This window comes from Mastigoproctus giganteus, chromosome 2, assembly GCF_048544385.1.
Source record: "Mastigoproctus giganteus isolate SK-2022 chromosome 2, ASM4854438v1, whole genome shotgun sequence".
Classification (NCBI taxonomy): domain Eukaryota; kingdom Metazoa; phylum Arthropoda; class Arachnida; order Uropygi; family Thelyphonidae; genus Mastigoproctus; species Mastigoproctus giganteus.
In genome coordinates, this window is record NC_143576.1 from 182,441,672 (window position 1) to 182,455,189 (window position 13,518).

The 13,518-nt window shown below is 33.7% G+C and overlaps 1 protein-coding gene across 2 annotated transcripts in view; it reads right to left on the minus strand.

The window, feature by feature from the left end:
• Positions 1-13,518, minus strand: part of LOC150089815 (uncharacterized) — a 193,177-nt gene that overhangs the window by 50,525 nt on the left and 129,134 nt on the right. For both annotated transcript variants that reach the window (XM_090368833.1, XM_090368832.1), the window contains exon 11: positions 1,121-1,282. In XM_090368833.1, the coding sequence (XP_090224959.1) occupies positions 1,121-1,282 (162 nt within the window). The remainder of the gene's footprint in view (positions 1-1,120; positions 1,283-13,518) is intronic.

Here is a 13,518-nt window from a genome sequence, read left to right on the forward strand (position 1 = left end):
CATTACTGGTTGCAACCTGCAACTATTCCTTCAAAGTGGTACGATAGTATTTAATTTTATAAATCATGGATATCTCTTGCTGTTGTATATAAAAAGTTGCTCTGTAACTGAATATGATGCGTCATGAAAAACTGGCCTCAGTAATCAATGAGCTATGAAGAAAGGAAGAAAGCTATCTGAGGAAATTTCCTTTTTCCTCAGGTAGCTTTAACATGGCTGGTGTTTTTTTTTTTTTCTTATTATATCTCTAGCTGATCTGAGTTCTTAAAAAAATTTCAATTAATTAGTCTTAAAGTCTAGACTTTCTTATGTTTCCATTTGACCTTTTTATATTTGTCAGAAATCTTTTAAAAATAATAAATTATACTGGGAAAAATTATCTTATTTGATTTATAAAAATTAAGAGCTACAGAAATTCAAGTTATCAAAAAAAAAAAAAAAAAAATATGGAAGGGCCAGAAATTTTGGTTTCTAGATGAACTTTAAGTTATAAAAAGTTTAGTTGTACACTGCGCAAATAAAGACCATACTAAGTGAAACAGCACAGCCTCTTAGTCATGATTTGTTATTGTTATATGGTTTTCTTTTTTAGGAGCATTAGCAACCAAGGCCATATTGCTCCGGGGATATGCGGTGGTCATTTCCTGACCTTTCCGCATCCTCCTTATTTGGTGGTCACGGGCTCGAGCCCTGGTCTAATCAAGAAGCGTGTGCTATGCACTGCTGCTCCTGGCTATGGAGGCACCAGTCATGATTTGTTCAGATCCTGTCCTTTCTATGAAAAAATCCTTTGAGGATCAAGGGCAAATAGTAATATTTCTTATTAAATAAATTTCTGTTTAAATTTCTTTTCTGTTTATACCCTGGAGGGTTAAAGCTTTTTGGTGACCTTTCCCAAGAAAAAATAAGTTAATGTATCGAGAATAAATAAATAGAATTTAAAAAAAAAAAAACGCATCTTAGATGATATGACTGGCAAAAAACAATAATGGCTTTTTGTAATAAATCAAAGTCTGCAAAAAGCACTCATTGTCGGTCTATATTGAATGGCCTGAAAAAAACCTCTTATATGTGATCCTTCTGTGGCAATAAAAATTTGGTTTTTCAAAACAGATCTTACTTGGGCTTCTTTGAAATACTTGCTGTACATATAGCGATCACTGCAGGCTGCTTCATATAAGTTTTTCATTTGTTTCAAGCTGCTTGTAACTTCTGCAATTTGTTTCTTGAATTCTACACCTCTGCTCTCATGGATTTGAATTTCATCTAAAAGTGTGGTAATCTGGAAATGAGTTTTTAACTTTTAGAAAGATTCTTAGAATGAAAAATTAGTGAAAAAGTTATTTAAAAAATATTAGTATCAAGTAAGAACTACTACAATATAACAGTCTTTACCTGATATCAATCTAGTAATACTATACTACATTACACACTACTTACAGAGCACATCTTTCAAACAGCAAAAATTTATTAAACAGGACTACTAAGGGCAATCATAACAGAGTTTCTGGTTTCATAAAGCTTGATATAAATTAAATATTTTAGCATAGCTCCTTTACCCTTAACTTCTTAAATATCAGCTGATTTTAATACTTAATTACTACTTAATAAAATAGCAATAGTAGCTTATTAGCACTAGCATTAAATAATAAAAGAGTGGCATTAAGAGTAGCTTAACACTTTTGCTGCTGGTTTTTCTGATGACCTCTTTTTGACCAGAGATTGAAAACCATGGGATTGAACCAATATGGACTAAAAAGGACAGAGAAAGTTTTGGACTTTCTTCTCACTATAACTGAATTAATCAGAACTTTGGTGAAGATTGCTTGACAAAAATATCCCGTGTTTCTTCTGTCAAACAGGAAGAAAAAGTTCTAAAGTAAGGTGGTGCTCTCTCCAAATGGATTAAAAACCCGATACTGCATATTTGTGTAAGGAAGCTGTTGTTATTGTTGTTATTTGGTTTTTAGGAGCATTAGCAACTAAGGCCATATTGCTCTGGGGATATGCGGTGGTCATTCCCTGACCTTTCCGCATCCTCCGTATTTGGTGGTCACAGGCTCGAACCCCGATCTAATCAAGAAGCATGTGCTACGCACTGCTGCTCCTGCCCACCTGGCTATGGAGGCACCGTGTAAGGAAGCAGTGAACATGTTAATACCACTGTTTTACTACAAATATTTTTTTTCTTTAATTTTCATGTCTATCCTTAAACATTTCCTGGTATTTTTAGTTGGCAATTATTGCATGAGTTTCCCTTCTTATTAGGTAATGCCCTACCATTCTTATTCTTTATTTTATTCATTTACCATTAATTTCCTTTAAACTCAGCAGATATCAAAGAGGTAAGTTATGCTTAAAGAAGTTTGTTCTAGCAATCAACTATTCACTGGCTGAAAGCAAATTTACATGCATCTATTCTGAAAGCATCCTTCCCAAAATTTAAAGTTATGCCTCCTTATGTGCGTTGTCTGAGCAAGAGGAAGGATGCCATCAACATTTAGCTTAATCAATCCATTCAAAGCCTTAAATACCTCAATCAGATACCCTCACAGGTTTATAGTTGCTAGACACTGCAATTTGCAGAACTGAAGCCTTTCTTAGTAAGATACCCTTTTGTATTCCTCATTAATCTCACTACTCTTTTCTGTACCTGTTCAAACAGATTAATATCAATCACTTAAATTGAGGCTTCCAGACCTGTACACAGTATTCAAAATGTCGTCTAACCACTACCTTATCCCTGATAGCAAAATTCCTTTATATCATTAGCAAAAACACATAAACTGTCCTGGCAGCCTGCCTGCACTGTACAGACAACTTCATGTCTGACTGCACAATCATCCCCGGGTATTTTTTGTTCTTCACCCCCCTCAGTGTTATGTCACACATTTGGTAAGTTATTCAGGAATCACTACACCCCATATGCAGTACCTTGCATTTGCCAATGTTAAATTTCATTTAATACTTCTCAGCCCATCTGTCTAATTTTTTCTAGATCTTGCAGTAGCATACCCTAATTATCATTAACCACCTCCTGCCAACCTTTTGTATCGTCTGAAAATTTCAATATTAAGCCTGATATGCTCTCATCAATATCATAAATAAATACTGAAAACAATGGGCCCAGCACTGAACCCCGGAGGACTCCATTAATAATATTAGGCTAATAAGAGCAGTGGCCATCAACAACCAATCTCTGTCAACTCCCACTTAATCATCCATTTATCCATAGCAGTAATTTGCTATGGAAAAATAAATGCCCACAACTGCCTACTACTTCAATTTGTATAGCAATCTTTTATGTGCAACAGAATTAAAAGATTTTCTGAAATCTCAGTATAAGATGTCAAAATTATTTTTTGCAACTGGTGTTTTTGTTACTCTATCATATCCAATGAGATTGGTCACACAAGATTTCCCCTTAACAAATTCATGCTGTGACTTCAGCATAACTGCATTCCTGTCTAGATGGTCCTGTATTACTTCTTTAACCAGTAATTCCATTATTTTCCTGAAACAGAAATTGTTTCAGGAAAGTATTACTCACTACCCCTTTGTGAATTGGGGAAACATTCACACATCTCAAGTCAATATGAGCCCCTCCTGCCTGGATCCAATTATGCTCTCATAGTTATGGTTAAAGGTTTGCTGATCTCTTTTGCTGCCATTCTCAGTATAACTGCGGGAGGGAAATGGAAGATATAAACTGAACATAAAACCTCCTCACAGACCAATAAATGCATGTACTAAAAATCTGAGGTCAATATAACTTTTCTTGAATGATGTCCAAACACCTGAAACTATATGATTTGTATGTGGGAGTGGGGAGGCAGAATCAGAATTTATCTCAATATCTTCCACGGGACTAACAGAATGTACACTTAAAATTTGATGTTCATTTTTAACTTATCAAATAATATCAAACATTGAATTGAAAACACAGTTACATTAGAACCTTTCAGTTATAAACCAAAACGGTTGACTGAAAATTTTATGAAAATAAAAATATGACAAATTTCTATGTTGACAATTATAAATCTTTATAAAAGCCCCAAATATAAAATTTCATGAAAATCCATCTATTGCAGTCAATAGATGGACTACTGAAGTTTTACATGCAGATAGCTATGTGTATGTGTTTTTCTAGTCCAGTGATGAACAAAACATGGCCTGCAAGTCTCATGATGTCCTAGCTTTACAATGCAGCCCAATTTTGAGAACAAGAAAGAAAAATGAAACTCATAAAATAATTATTATATTTCTATAAAAAATATTATTAAACAATTTTACATTGTAATATTGATCCCATAAAATATTTTATATATAATAATAGTGGCTGCCTCAATGCAGGCACTTGCACAGTTTGATGGTATTGGTCAATTTGTAATATCATTAATGATAAATAAAGAATATATATATATATATATGTATATATATAAATAATGATTTACAATGCAGCCTACAAACATTTTTCCCTCCTGAATTGGCCCTCGTGCAAAAAAATTGCTCGCCATTGGTCCAGGTGGTTCCCCAGGATCACCCTAAAATCCATCGATATCATCTGTTATAGCATCTCTGTGTAGCCAGTCATGCATTTTTCACAGGTTACTGTGTTGAGCATTATGCTGTGTTGTATGGCTGGTCACTTAGCAATCAGCCAGCAGAAAATCAACTGGAAATTCACTGGCTAGTTCCCATCCCACAAGGAGACAGGCCAATTGCACTATTCATTAATACTTTGTGCTGAGCTGCCTTCTGGGACACTAAAGTTCCATAAAGTAAGCCCAGTAAAAAAAAAAAAAAAAAAAAAAATATATATATATATATATATATATATATATATATATATTTATATTTATATGAGTAATATGGAAAGAAAGTAATAAATTGTAACAAAGTGTAACTAATACTTATGGGCCAATGCACTTGCTAGAGCAATTATGCATTACGACCATAATGTGTATAAAATATTTTGTATAATACTGAAGATAATAATATAGAAGATAATTCAAGCAGACAATACCAAGCTGGATTTAAAGAAACACAAGGGATAAAAAAAAAAAACAATAAAATAAATATATGTATATATATATATATATTATGTGAGGTAAAAGTTAGGCAAAAGTAATAAAAATAAATAAATATGGCTATGTTTTTATTTTAAATATCATATTTATTTTAATTATCAGATATATATATATGTTATGTATATATATATATATATATATGTTATGTATATATATATATATATATACATAACATATATATATATATTTTATGTATATATATATATATATATATATATATATATATATACATAAAACTTATCGTTGTCTAACCGCAATCTAAATGACTTCAACTGGGGCTCCAACCACCCAGACTGAAGCAAAAAATGACAAGGAGTTCTCTGTTTCTGTAATGATCAATATCTGCTAAGATATATAAAAATTCAGAGATTAAGTAATTTGAATCTAAACCAATTAAAGGTAGTTAAAATTTTTTTAGAATCTAAAGAAAGATAGTATAACTGTAAGCATATATTGAACATCGTTGATTCGACAGAGAACGTAATTTAATAATTAAAATAAGAATAAATGTAAAGTATAGGGCATATCTACCATATCCAGGACATAATGTAACAACTAGTCGTCATGAAATAATAATCCCTCTAGTGAGTATATATGTGGTGACCCCTATGTGATGGATATGGTAAAAATAATTAATTAAAATTAAGTTAACGCAAAGAGAAACATGCAGATAGTAAGAAGAATAAAAACTAATAGAGTAGGAATAATAGAACCTGAACTCCATAAAGGCGAAAATATAGTAGTACAAATAAGAAATAGTTTCTCCTACATCCTCGGATTACCTTAATAATTCGGAGAAATAAGGACAGCTTAAAGACAATACAAGATATAAGTTGTAGCTCGGGTATGCCCAGGATCGCAAACCCTTTTCTATAGAAGGACCCTGAGCTGAATTTGCATGTCACCTTAGCGTGAACTTAAGTATATACAGTGTGATTATAAAATAAGATAAGATAAAATAAAATAAATTATAACTATAATTTGTAGGCCGGTGGGTACAAGTTTTCTAAGCCGTAAGACACCAAGAAAGCAAAGAGTATCCTATGTACATAATATACATGGCTCTAAATCCATAATTATATTGAAGCAATGGGTTCAGGAAATAAATTTTTGAAATTAATTATATTTATCGCCTTCCTGAAGTGGTATTTCAGGTAAGCGATAGGGAAATTATTATTTATCAACTTATTGTACAATGCTATTATGTTTGCTGCACAGGTTGTCTTTTTATTGCAAATAGAAGCAATCCTCAGGCATTGGGATAAAATGATATTAGCATGCACTGATTTCGATATATTAGATCTCCAGTTTGTAAGGCCAACTACATTGAAATTAAATGCGTCTCTTTTATTATATACATTTACATCTATATTATTATAGAATATTTCTATACGAAGATCCAGGTAATTTGTATAATATCAAAACTATTAGTTTTTTCCAATACAAGTTCTTCTGGATATAATCTGCTGTAATCCTGAATGAAATGCAGACAATTAAACACACTTAGATCAACTACGTATCTGAACATAAGCAGGTTATCTTGGAATGTTCTTTCTGTAGAATATAGATAGAAGTTTGCAATTATGCAGGATGCTGGACTTTCCATAGGGGTGCCATTCACTTGTAAGTATAATGAAGTTCTGTCATATACATAATTATTAAAAATACATAAATTTATTAGAGTATCATAGTATGTTAAATCAAACTTTATAGCATTTTTATGTTCCAAATATAGTTTTTGAAGAACATCTTTTAAATTGTCGAGATTGATACTAGTGAATAAACAGTTAAAGTAATATATTTGTATTTGCTGAATATTGTTATTTTTTATTGCATTTAGAATCGGTAAGTTCTTATTTATTATAATAGTTTTATTTACATTATTTAATATAGTTTTAGGTAACTTTTCTAATGTTCTACCTGGAATTTTAGCATAACTATCTCTGCATGATGTTATGAATCTAAATGCAATACGTGATTTAGTGAAATTTAGGTATACCATATATAAACGGATATTTTAGGTTATTGTACTTTAATTTTTTATGCAATGCTATTAGTTTTTTGATTATTACATTAGGGGAAGATGCTATGTATTTGTATGTACTACTGGACTTCAGTTCATTTTTAATAATTTCTTTGTAATATGACTTACCGTATTTCCCCATGTATAAGACACACCTTAATTTTGGGGCCCGAAATTTGAAAAAAAAAAATGTATTACATAAAGTTATTGAACTCAAGTTTTATTCATCATAAAATTCATACAATTCCTCAACACTGTCAAAACTCCCATCCATTAGCTTGTCCTCATCTGTGTCTGATGATGAATCACTGTCTTCATATATTGCCTCGTCCTCAGTTCCATCTATGGCATTTGAAATGCCACACTTCTTAAATGACTTGACAATGATCTCAATCTTGATATTATTCCAGGATCGTTTCGCCCAGATACAAACTTCTCCTATAGTTGGTTTCTTCATTCTTTCTGCTAGTGTAAATTGTCCCCAGAAGACTTCATCCATTGGTTCCATTCGTCTCTCATGGCAGCTTTGAAGGGTTTGTTAATGCTGACATCAAGTGGTTGGAGCTGGGATGTCAAGCCTCATATGATGGCAAGTTCTGTTTTTTGCTCTGTAGCAATCTTCTTTGTATTTTTTGTTATGTGTGCCCTGAACTGATCAAGCACCAATAGGGCAGGTTTGCGTAAGAGCCCACCTGGTCTCCTGCTCCAAACTTTCTCAAACTAGATCTTCATCCCATCCTGATCCATCCAACCCTTGTCATGAATGTGGACAATCACTCCTCGAGGAATGTCTTCTTTTGGCATTGTTTTGCGTTTGAAAATCAGCATAGGAGGCAGCTTGATTCCGTCGGCACAACAAACTAGAACAACTGTATAATGGCTCTTTTCATGTCCACTTGTCTTCACAGTTAGTTTTCACCTCCTTCTTATCAACAGTTCTATTACTTGGGACATAAAATTGAAGGGGGACTTTGTCCATATTTGCAATCTGTCCCAAATCAAACTGATGTGTCTTCCGACATTGAATGACAAACCTTCTGCTCATAGCTTTCAGGCATCTTTTGGGCAAGTCTGGTGCATGTACGCATGCTTAGTCCATTCCGTTTCATGAACCTGAAACACCAATTGTGTCCTCCTTTAAAATCAGTAACTTCGTTTCCATCAGCAATTCTTCTTGTCTCATGCTGAACCATTTTTGTGGACACAGGAATTCCAATTGCCCTTTGCTCTTCAATCCATATCTTCAATTCCCTCTCTAAATCAGGCCATTTTGCTGACTTGCCTCTAATGGCCTTCTTCTGCCGTGGCATTTTCAGTAGGGTTTCTTCTTCCCGTAGCCAGTCTCGGATTGTTTTCTCAGTTGGAGGAGGACAAAACTTACGTTCAGCAGCGGCCGACCGGGCAAGCCGAGTGGGTAAAGTACCTGCCCGGCAACCCAAAGGTCGCGGGTTCGATTCCCGCCTCAGGCTTGGATCAAAGTACTGCAAAAATCTTGGGAGGTGCAATATGGCCACAGAAGCCGATGCGCCATCAACTACCAAATCAAAATCAATTATGTTCAGCAGCACAATTTCCATTCACTTTTGCAAACTGGATCACTTTTAACTTGAATTCAGCACTGTATGAACATCTTTTCTGAGCCCATTTCTGGGCAGAACGTGGCCTAATATACCGGTTACAAGTGCGAAACAATGAGTGCAACGACAACAAGGGTGAAAAAGCGGGAAATGCAAGTAAAAAAAATCTACAACCACTGTATAAGACGCACCCAGTTTTTAGACCCCAAATTTTTCGAAAAAAGGTGCATCTTATACAGGGGGAAATACGGCACATATAATTGCATAATTGCAAGCAGCTTTGTCAACTGGAGTAATTACAAAATGTTTGTGTATTTCTTTGATCTGCTTATTTATTAATTTTGTATTATTTAGATTATCTGGTCTGAATTTCAATTGATTATATTTGTTAAAATATGATATTTAGCATTGTGAACAGCCACATGTGGTATGCCTCAACTTGTATGTTATATTTGTATGCAGATCTTATGCAATATTTTAATAAATCTAGATATAACAGTTTTTTAAAAGTTGATTTATTAATAGGTAGATTAGGTCGAACCTTAAAACCAAGTGATAAAATATCTCTAAGCTGAGGATATGGGATTATATCTAAATCGCCAGTTATAATGTGGTTATGATTAGGATCTACGTATCTAAGAAATGAAGGCTTGTGGCAAACACATATATCCTGTCCAGTGTTAATATTGTGAAGGTTTGTAGCTATTATTTTATAGTTTCCTACTTTAAGAACAAATGGTTTAGCATATCTAAACCTGATATTAATATGTAAGTTATTAATAGGTAGCAAGTCGTTACGTAAGTTAACAGTTCTATGTATATCCAAATTATCCATCATTTTATTTTGAAAATATAAGACAAGGACAGAGTTTTCTGGTTGCTTGTTAATATTCAAAATTCTGAATTTAACAATGTCTAGTATAATGTGCATAAGGTGACAAGATCCAAAGACATAATTATTAGCTTTCCTGCTTAGGGCTTTAAGTGCACTAAGTTTAATAGTGAAGAGTGTATTATGTATTTTACCAATGTTTATAGGATCGGTGTCCCAAATTTTAAATAAATCTATGAAATCCCCTAGCTGTTCTCGGTCGCTCTTAAATGTTTTAGATTTACTATATTTTCTTTTGCATTTAGATTTATGTAGTTTGGCAATTTGAAACATATTATAAACACAAATATCTTTCAAATTATTAGTCATGTATTTTTGATTAAATCTAATATCGCTTACCTGAAATACCACTTCAGGAAGGCGATAAATATAATTAATTTCAAAAATTTATTTCCTGAACCCACTGCTTCAATATAATTACCATAATTACGAATTTAGAGCTATGTATATTATGTACATCGGATACGCTTTGCTTTCTTGGTGTCTTACGGCTTAGAAAATTTGTGCCCACCGGCCTACAAATTATAGTGTATAATTTATTTTATTTTATGTTATTTTATCTTATCTTATTTTATAATCACACTGTATATACTTAAGTTCACACTAAGGTGACATGCAAATTCAGCTCAGGGTCCTTCTATAGAAAAGGGTTTGCGATCCCGGGCATACCCGAGCTACAACTTATATCTTGTATTGTCTTTAAGCTGTCCTACACTCTTTGTCCTCATTTCTCCGAAATTATTAGGGTAATCCGAGAATGTAGGAGAAACTATTTCTTATTTGTACTACTATATTTTCGCATTTATGGAGTTCAGGTTCTATTATTCCTACTCTATTAGTTTTTATTTTTCTTACTATCTGCATGTTTCTCTTTGCGTTAACTTAATTTTAATTAAATATTTTTAACATATCCATCACATAGGGGTCACCACATATATACTCACTAGAGGGATTATTATTTCATGAGGACTAGTTGTTACATTATGTCCTGGATATGGTAGATATGCCTTATACTTTACATTTATTCTTATTTTAATTATTAAATTATGTTCTCTGTCGGGTCAATGATGTTCAATATATGCTTACAGTTATACTATCTTTCTTTAGATTCTAAAAATTTTTTAACTACCTTTAATTGGTTTAGATTCAAATTACTTAATCTCTGAATAATTTTTATATACCTCAGCAGATATTGATCATTACAGAAACAGAGAACTCCTTGTCGTTTTTTGCCTTCAGTCTGGGTGGTTGGGGCCCCAGTTGAAGTCATCTAGATTGTGGGTAGAAAACGATAAGTTTTATGTACGTAATATATATATAATTTTTTTTTTATATATCCCTTGTGTTTCTTTAAATCCAGCTTGGTATTGTCTGCTTGAATTATCTTCTATATTATTATCTTCAATATTATACAAAATATTTTATATATATATATACAGGGTGTTTCAAAAATGATGGTCAATAATTTAAAGATGAAAAGTACAAACTAAAATAAGCAAAAAAGTCCCAGTGAACACCAGGCCATAAATGAACCATTTTTGAGATAATGCACATTTTCTCTTAAGATCCGCCACTGACTATGGGAGCACTAGTTTAGCAAAAAGCTGTGAATCCTTTGCTAAGGGTGGTTTTATTAAACATAAGATAATACATTTTTAATTTTTGGTTTGAATACCACAGGACTTTACAGATGTTACATGTCACAGGATGTTCTTTCTAACGCCCTTTCCTCAACATCAGGTGTGTGCTTCTGGGCCTACCTGCTCATACTCCATGTGCAAAGTGCCCATGTTCTCTAAGGTGATTTGTACCCTGATGAATGTGCACCTGTTGGGCTGCCTTTGGCGGGGAAATGTTTCTTGGTACAAACGTACAGCCTCCAGTGCACTGCCGTTGGCTTTACCATACATGAAGTGCATGTCCGCATAATCTTTGTTGCTGTAACCTCTTTCCATGTTGACTATCCTTTGACAAGTACTAGTATGCCTGCTATGTCTCAGAGCATTGAGAAAGAGGAAAGGGAGAGAATGAGCATAACATAACCTAAAAAAACAAGTCAGTAGTGGATCCCAACTAGAAATGTGCGATATCACGAAAACGATTCATTCACTTAAGGACTCATGTTTACTAGGCTTTTTTTGCATATTGCAGTTTGTACAGTTCACCTTTAAATTATTGACCATCACTTTTGAAACACTCTGTTTTTTTTTTTTTTGCTAGTGATTGGTGCATCAGCTTCTGTGGCCATAATGCACCTTCCAAAATTTTTGCACTACTCTGATCCAAGCCCGAGGCGGGATTTGAACCCACGACCTTTGGGTAGGTAAAGTACCCGGCTAGCCACGACCTGGCTAGCCGGGTACTTTACCTACCCGGCTAGCCAGGTCGGCACACTGTGTGTGTGTGTGTGTGTGTGTGTGTGTGTGTGTGTGTGTGAGTGAGTGAGTGAGTGATGATAACTTAATATTTATTTATTTTCCTAATTTTATTTTATGTTATTACATTCTAACTTTTAAGTCATTATTTAAATATAATTCAGTGGTAGTAGTGGGTTGATATGCAAAAAAGCAGCGCCTGTGCCACCATCTATTCTCCTTTTTCTGTTTATATAAGCTGGCTAAGCTTACATTATGTCAGTGGTGTGTCTCTGCTCTAGAGTGCTGTCTGTTCTATAGTTTATTTTTCGCTGCATAAGGACCACCGCTATGCAAATCCTCTGCATTTGTGGATCAATCGGAGGAAGAAGGGGTGGTTTGGTCCTTCGATCTTTCGCCTTTGTGACGATTTGTATAGTGATTGAAATGCAGCGATTCCATGACCATTATTGGCCTCGTGGTCCTCTGTCAATATGGGGCATAATGGTCAGTCTATATTTTGTTAATTTGTTTTCTTTTATTAGTTATTTTTAGTCCCTTTTTTGGTGATATTTCACCTTTTTTAGAACTGGTACCTTTCGGGGGGGTACTGCTAAATTATTATATAATTGGCATTATTTTAAATTGGATTTATTATTATTATTAATTGGATTTAAAGCTCTAAATTATTTGGGGACTTTCGGCTATGGTTTCTGTCTTGTTACTTTTACCTCCCCCTCCCAGTTGATTTATTTTTAATTTTATGTTAACTTTCACTCTACTGTTTTTTGCCATACTACTGGCTTATGTTTTATTTTTATATGAATTATTGGTTATATATATTTATATATAGAGAGAGAATATAAGTAATAAGTACAGGAGTGGTAATAAGAGAAATATATGATGGAATATAGACCTGGGTTACTAGTATGTAGAGTAGAAGGCACCCAACGACTATAAATAAATAAATGCTAGTTGGTTATGCTTTTTATGTGGAGAGAACAGCAGGTAGTGTAATCAACCAACGGGTTAGATAACATAGAAAGGCAGTCATAAAATAACACAATTCGAACCTGCAACAAAAAGTCAAAAACATATTATAAGTACTTAGTGCTGTACTTCAAATGATTTCAATGTTGTTAACGAGGGCTAGCTGTCAAAACCAATCAAAATGCAGCAAAAAGTAATGCCTCTGTTTTTAACATGAAATATACGTAGCAGATGGTAAAAAGATACAAGGCTTTTTAGTTTATTATTGATATTCTGAAGTCATGTTAATCGTAATGCTAATGTATATATCATGGCTGACCTGACAGAGCCGGAAAAATGATAGATAATAAGGAATATAGATAGTAAAGCAATACTAAAAATCATTGAAAGTTGAAATCACGAGATGGAGCAGACGGTCAGGAATTGTACTTACTGATTTTGCAAGCCTGAGAAGAGGGGACGGTGTCGTCTGGTGTGCTGCAGTGAGGGGAAAGAATGCTACGTGCGTGTTTCAATGACTATATGGTATGTGTGTAAAAGCGACCTCAGGCACTGGAAAGCAGTAAGATGTATGGGGTGAACGGGGGGGGAT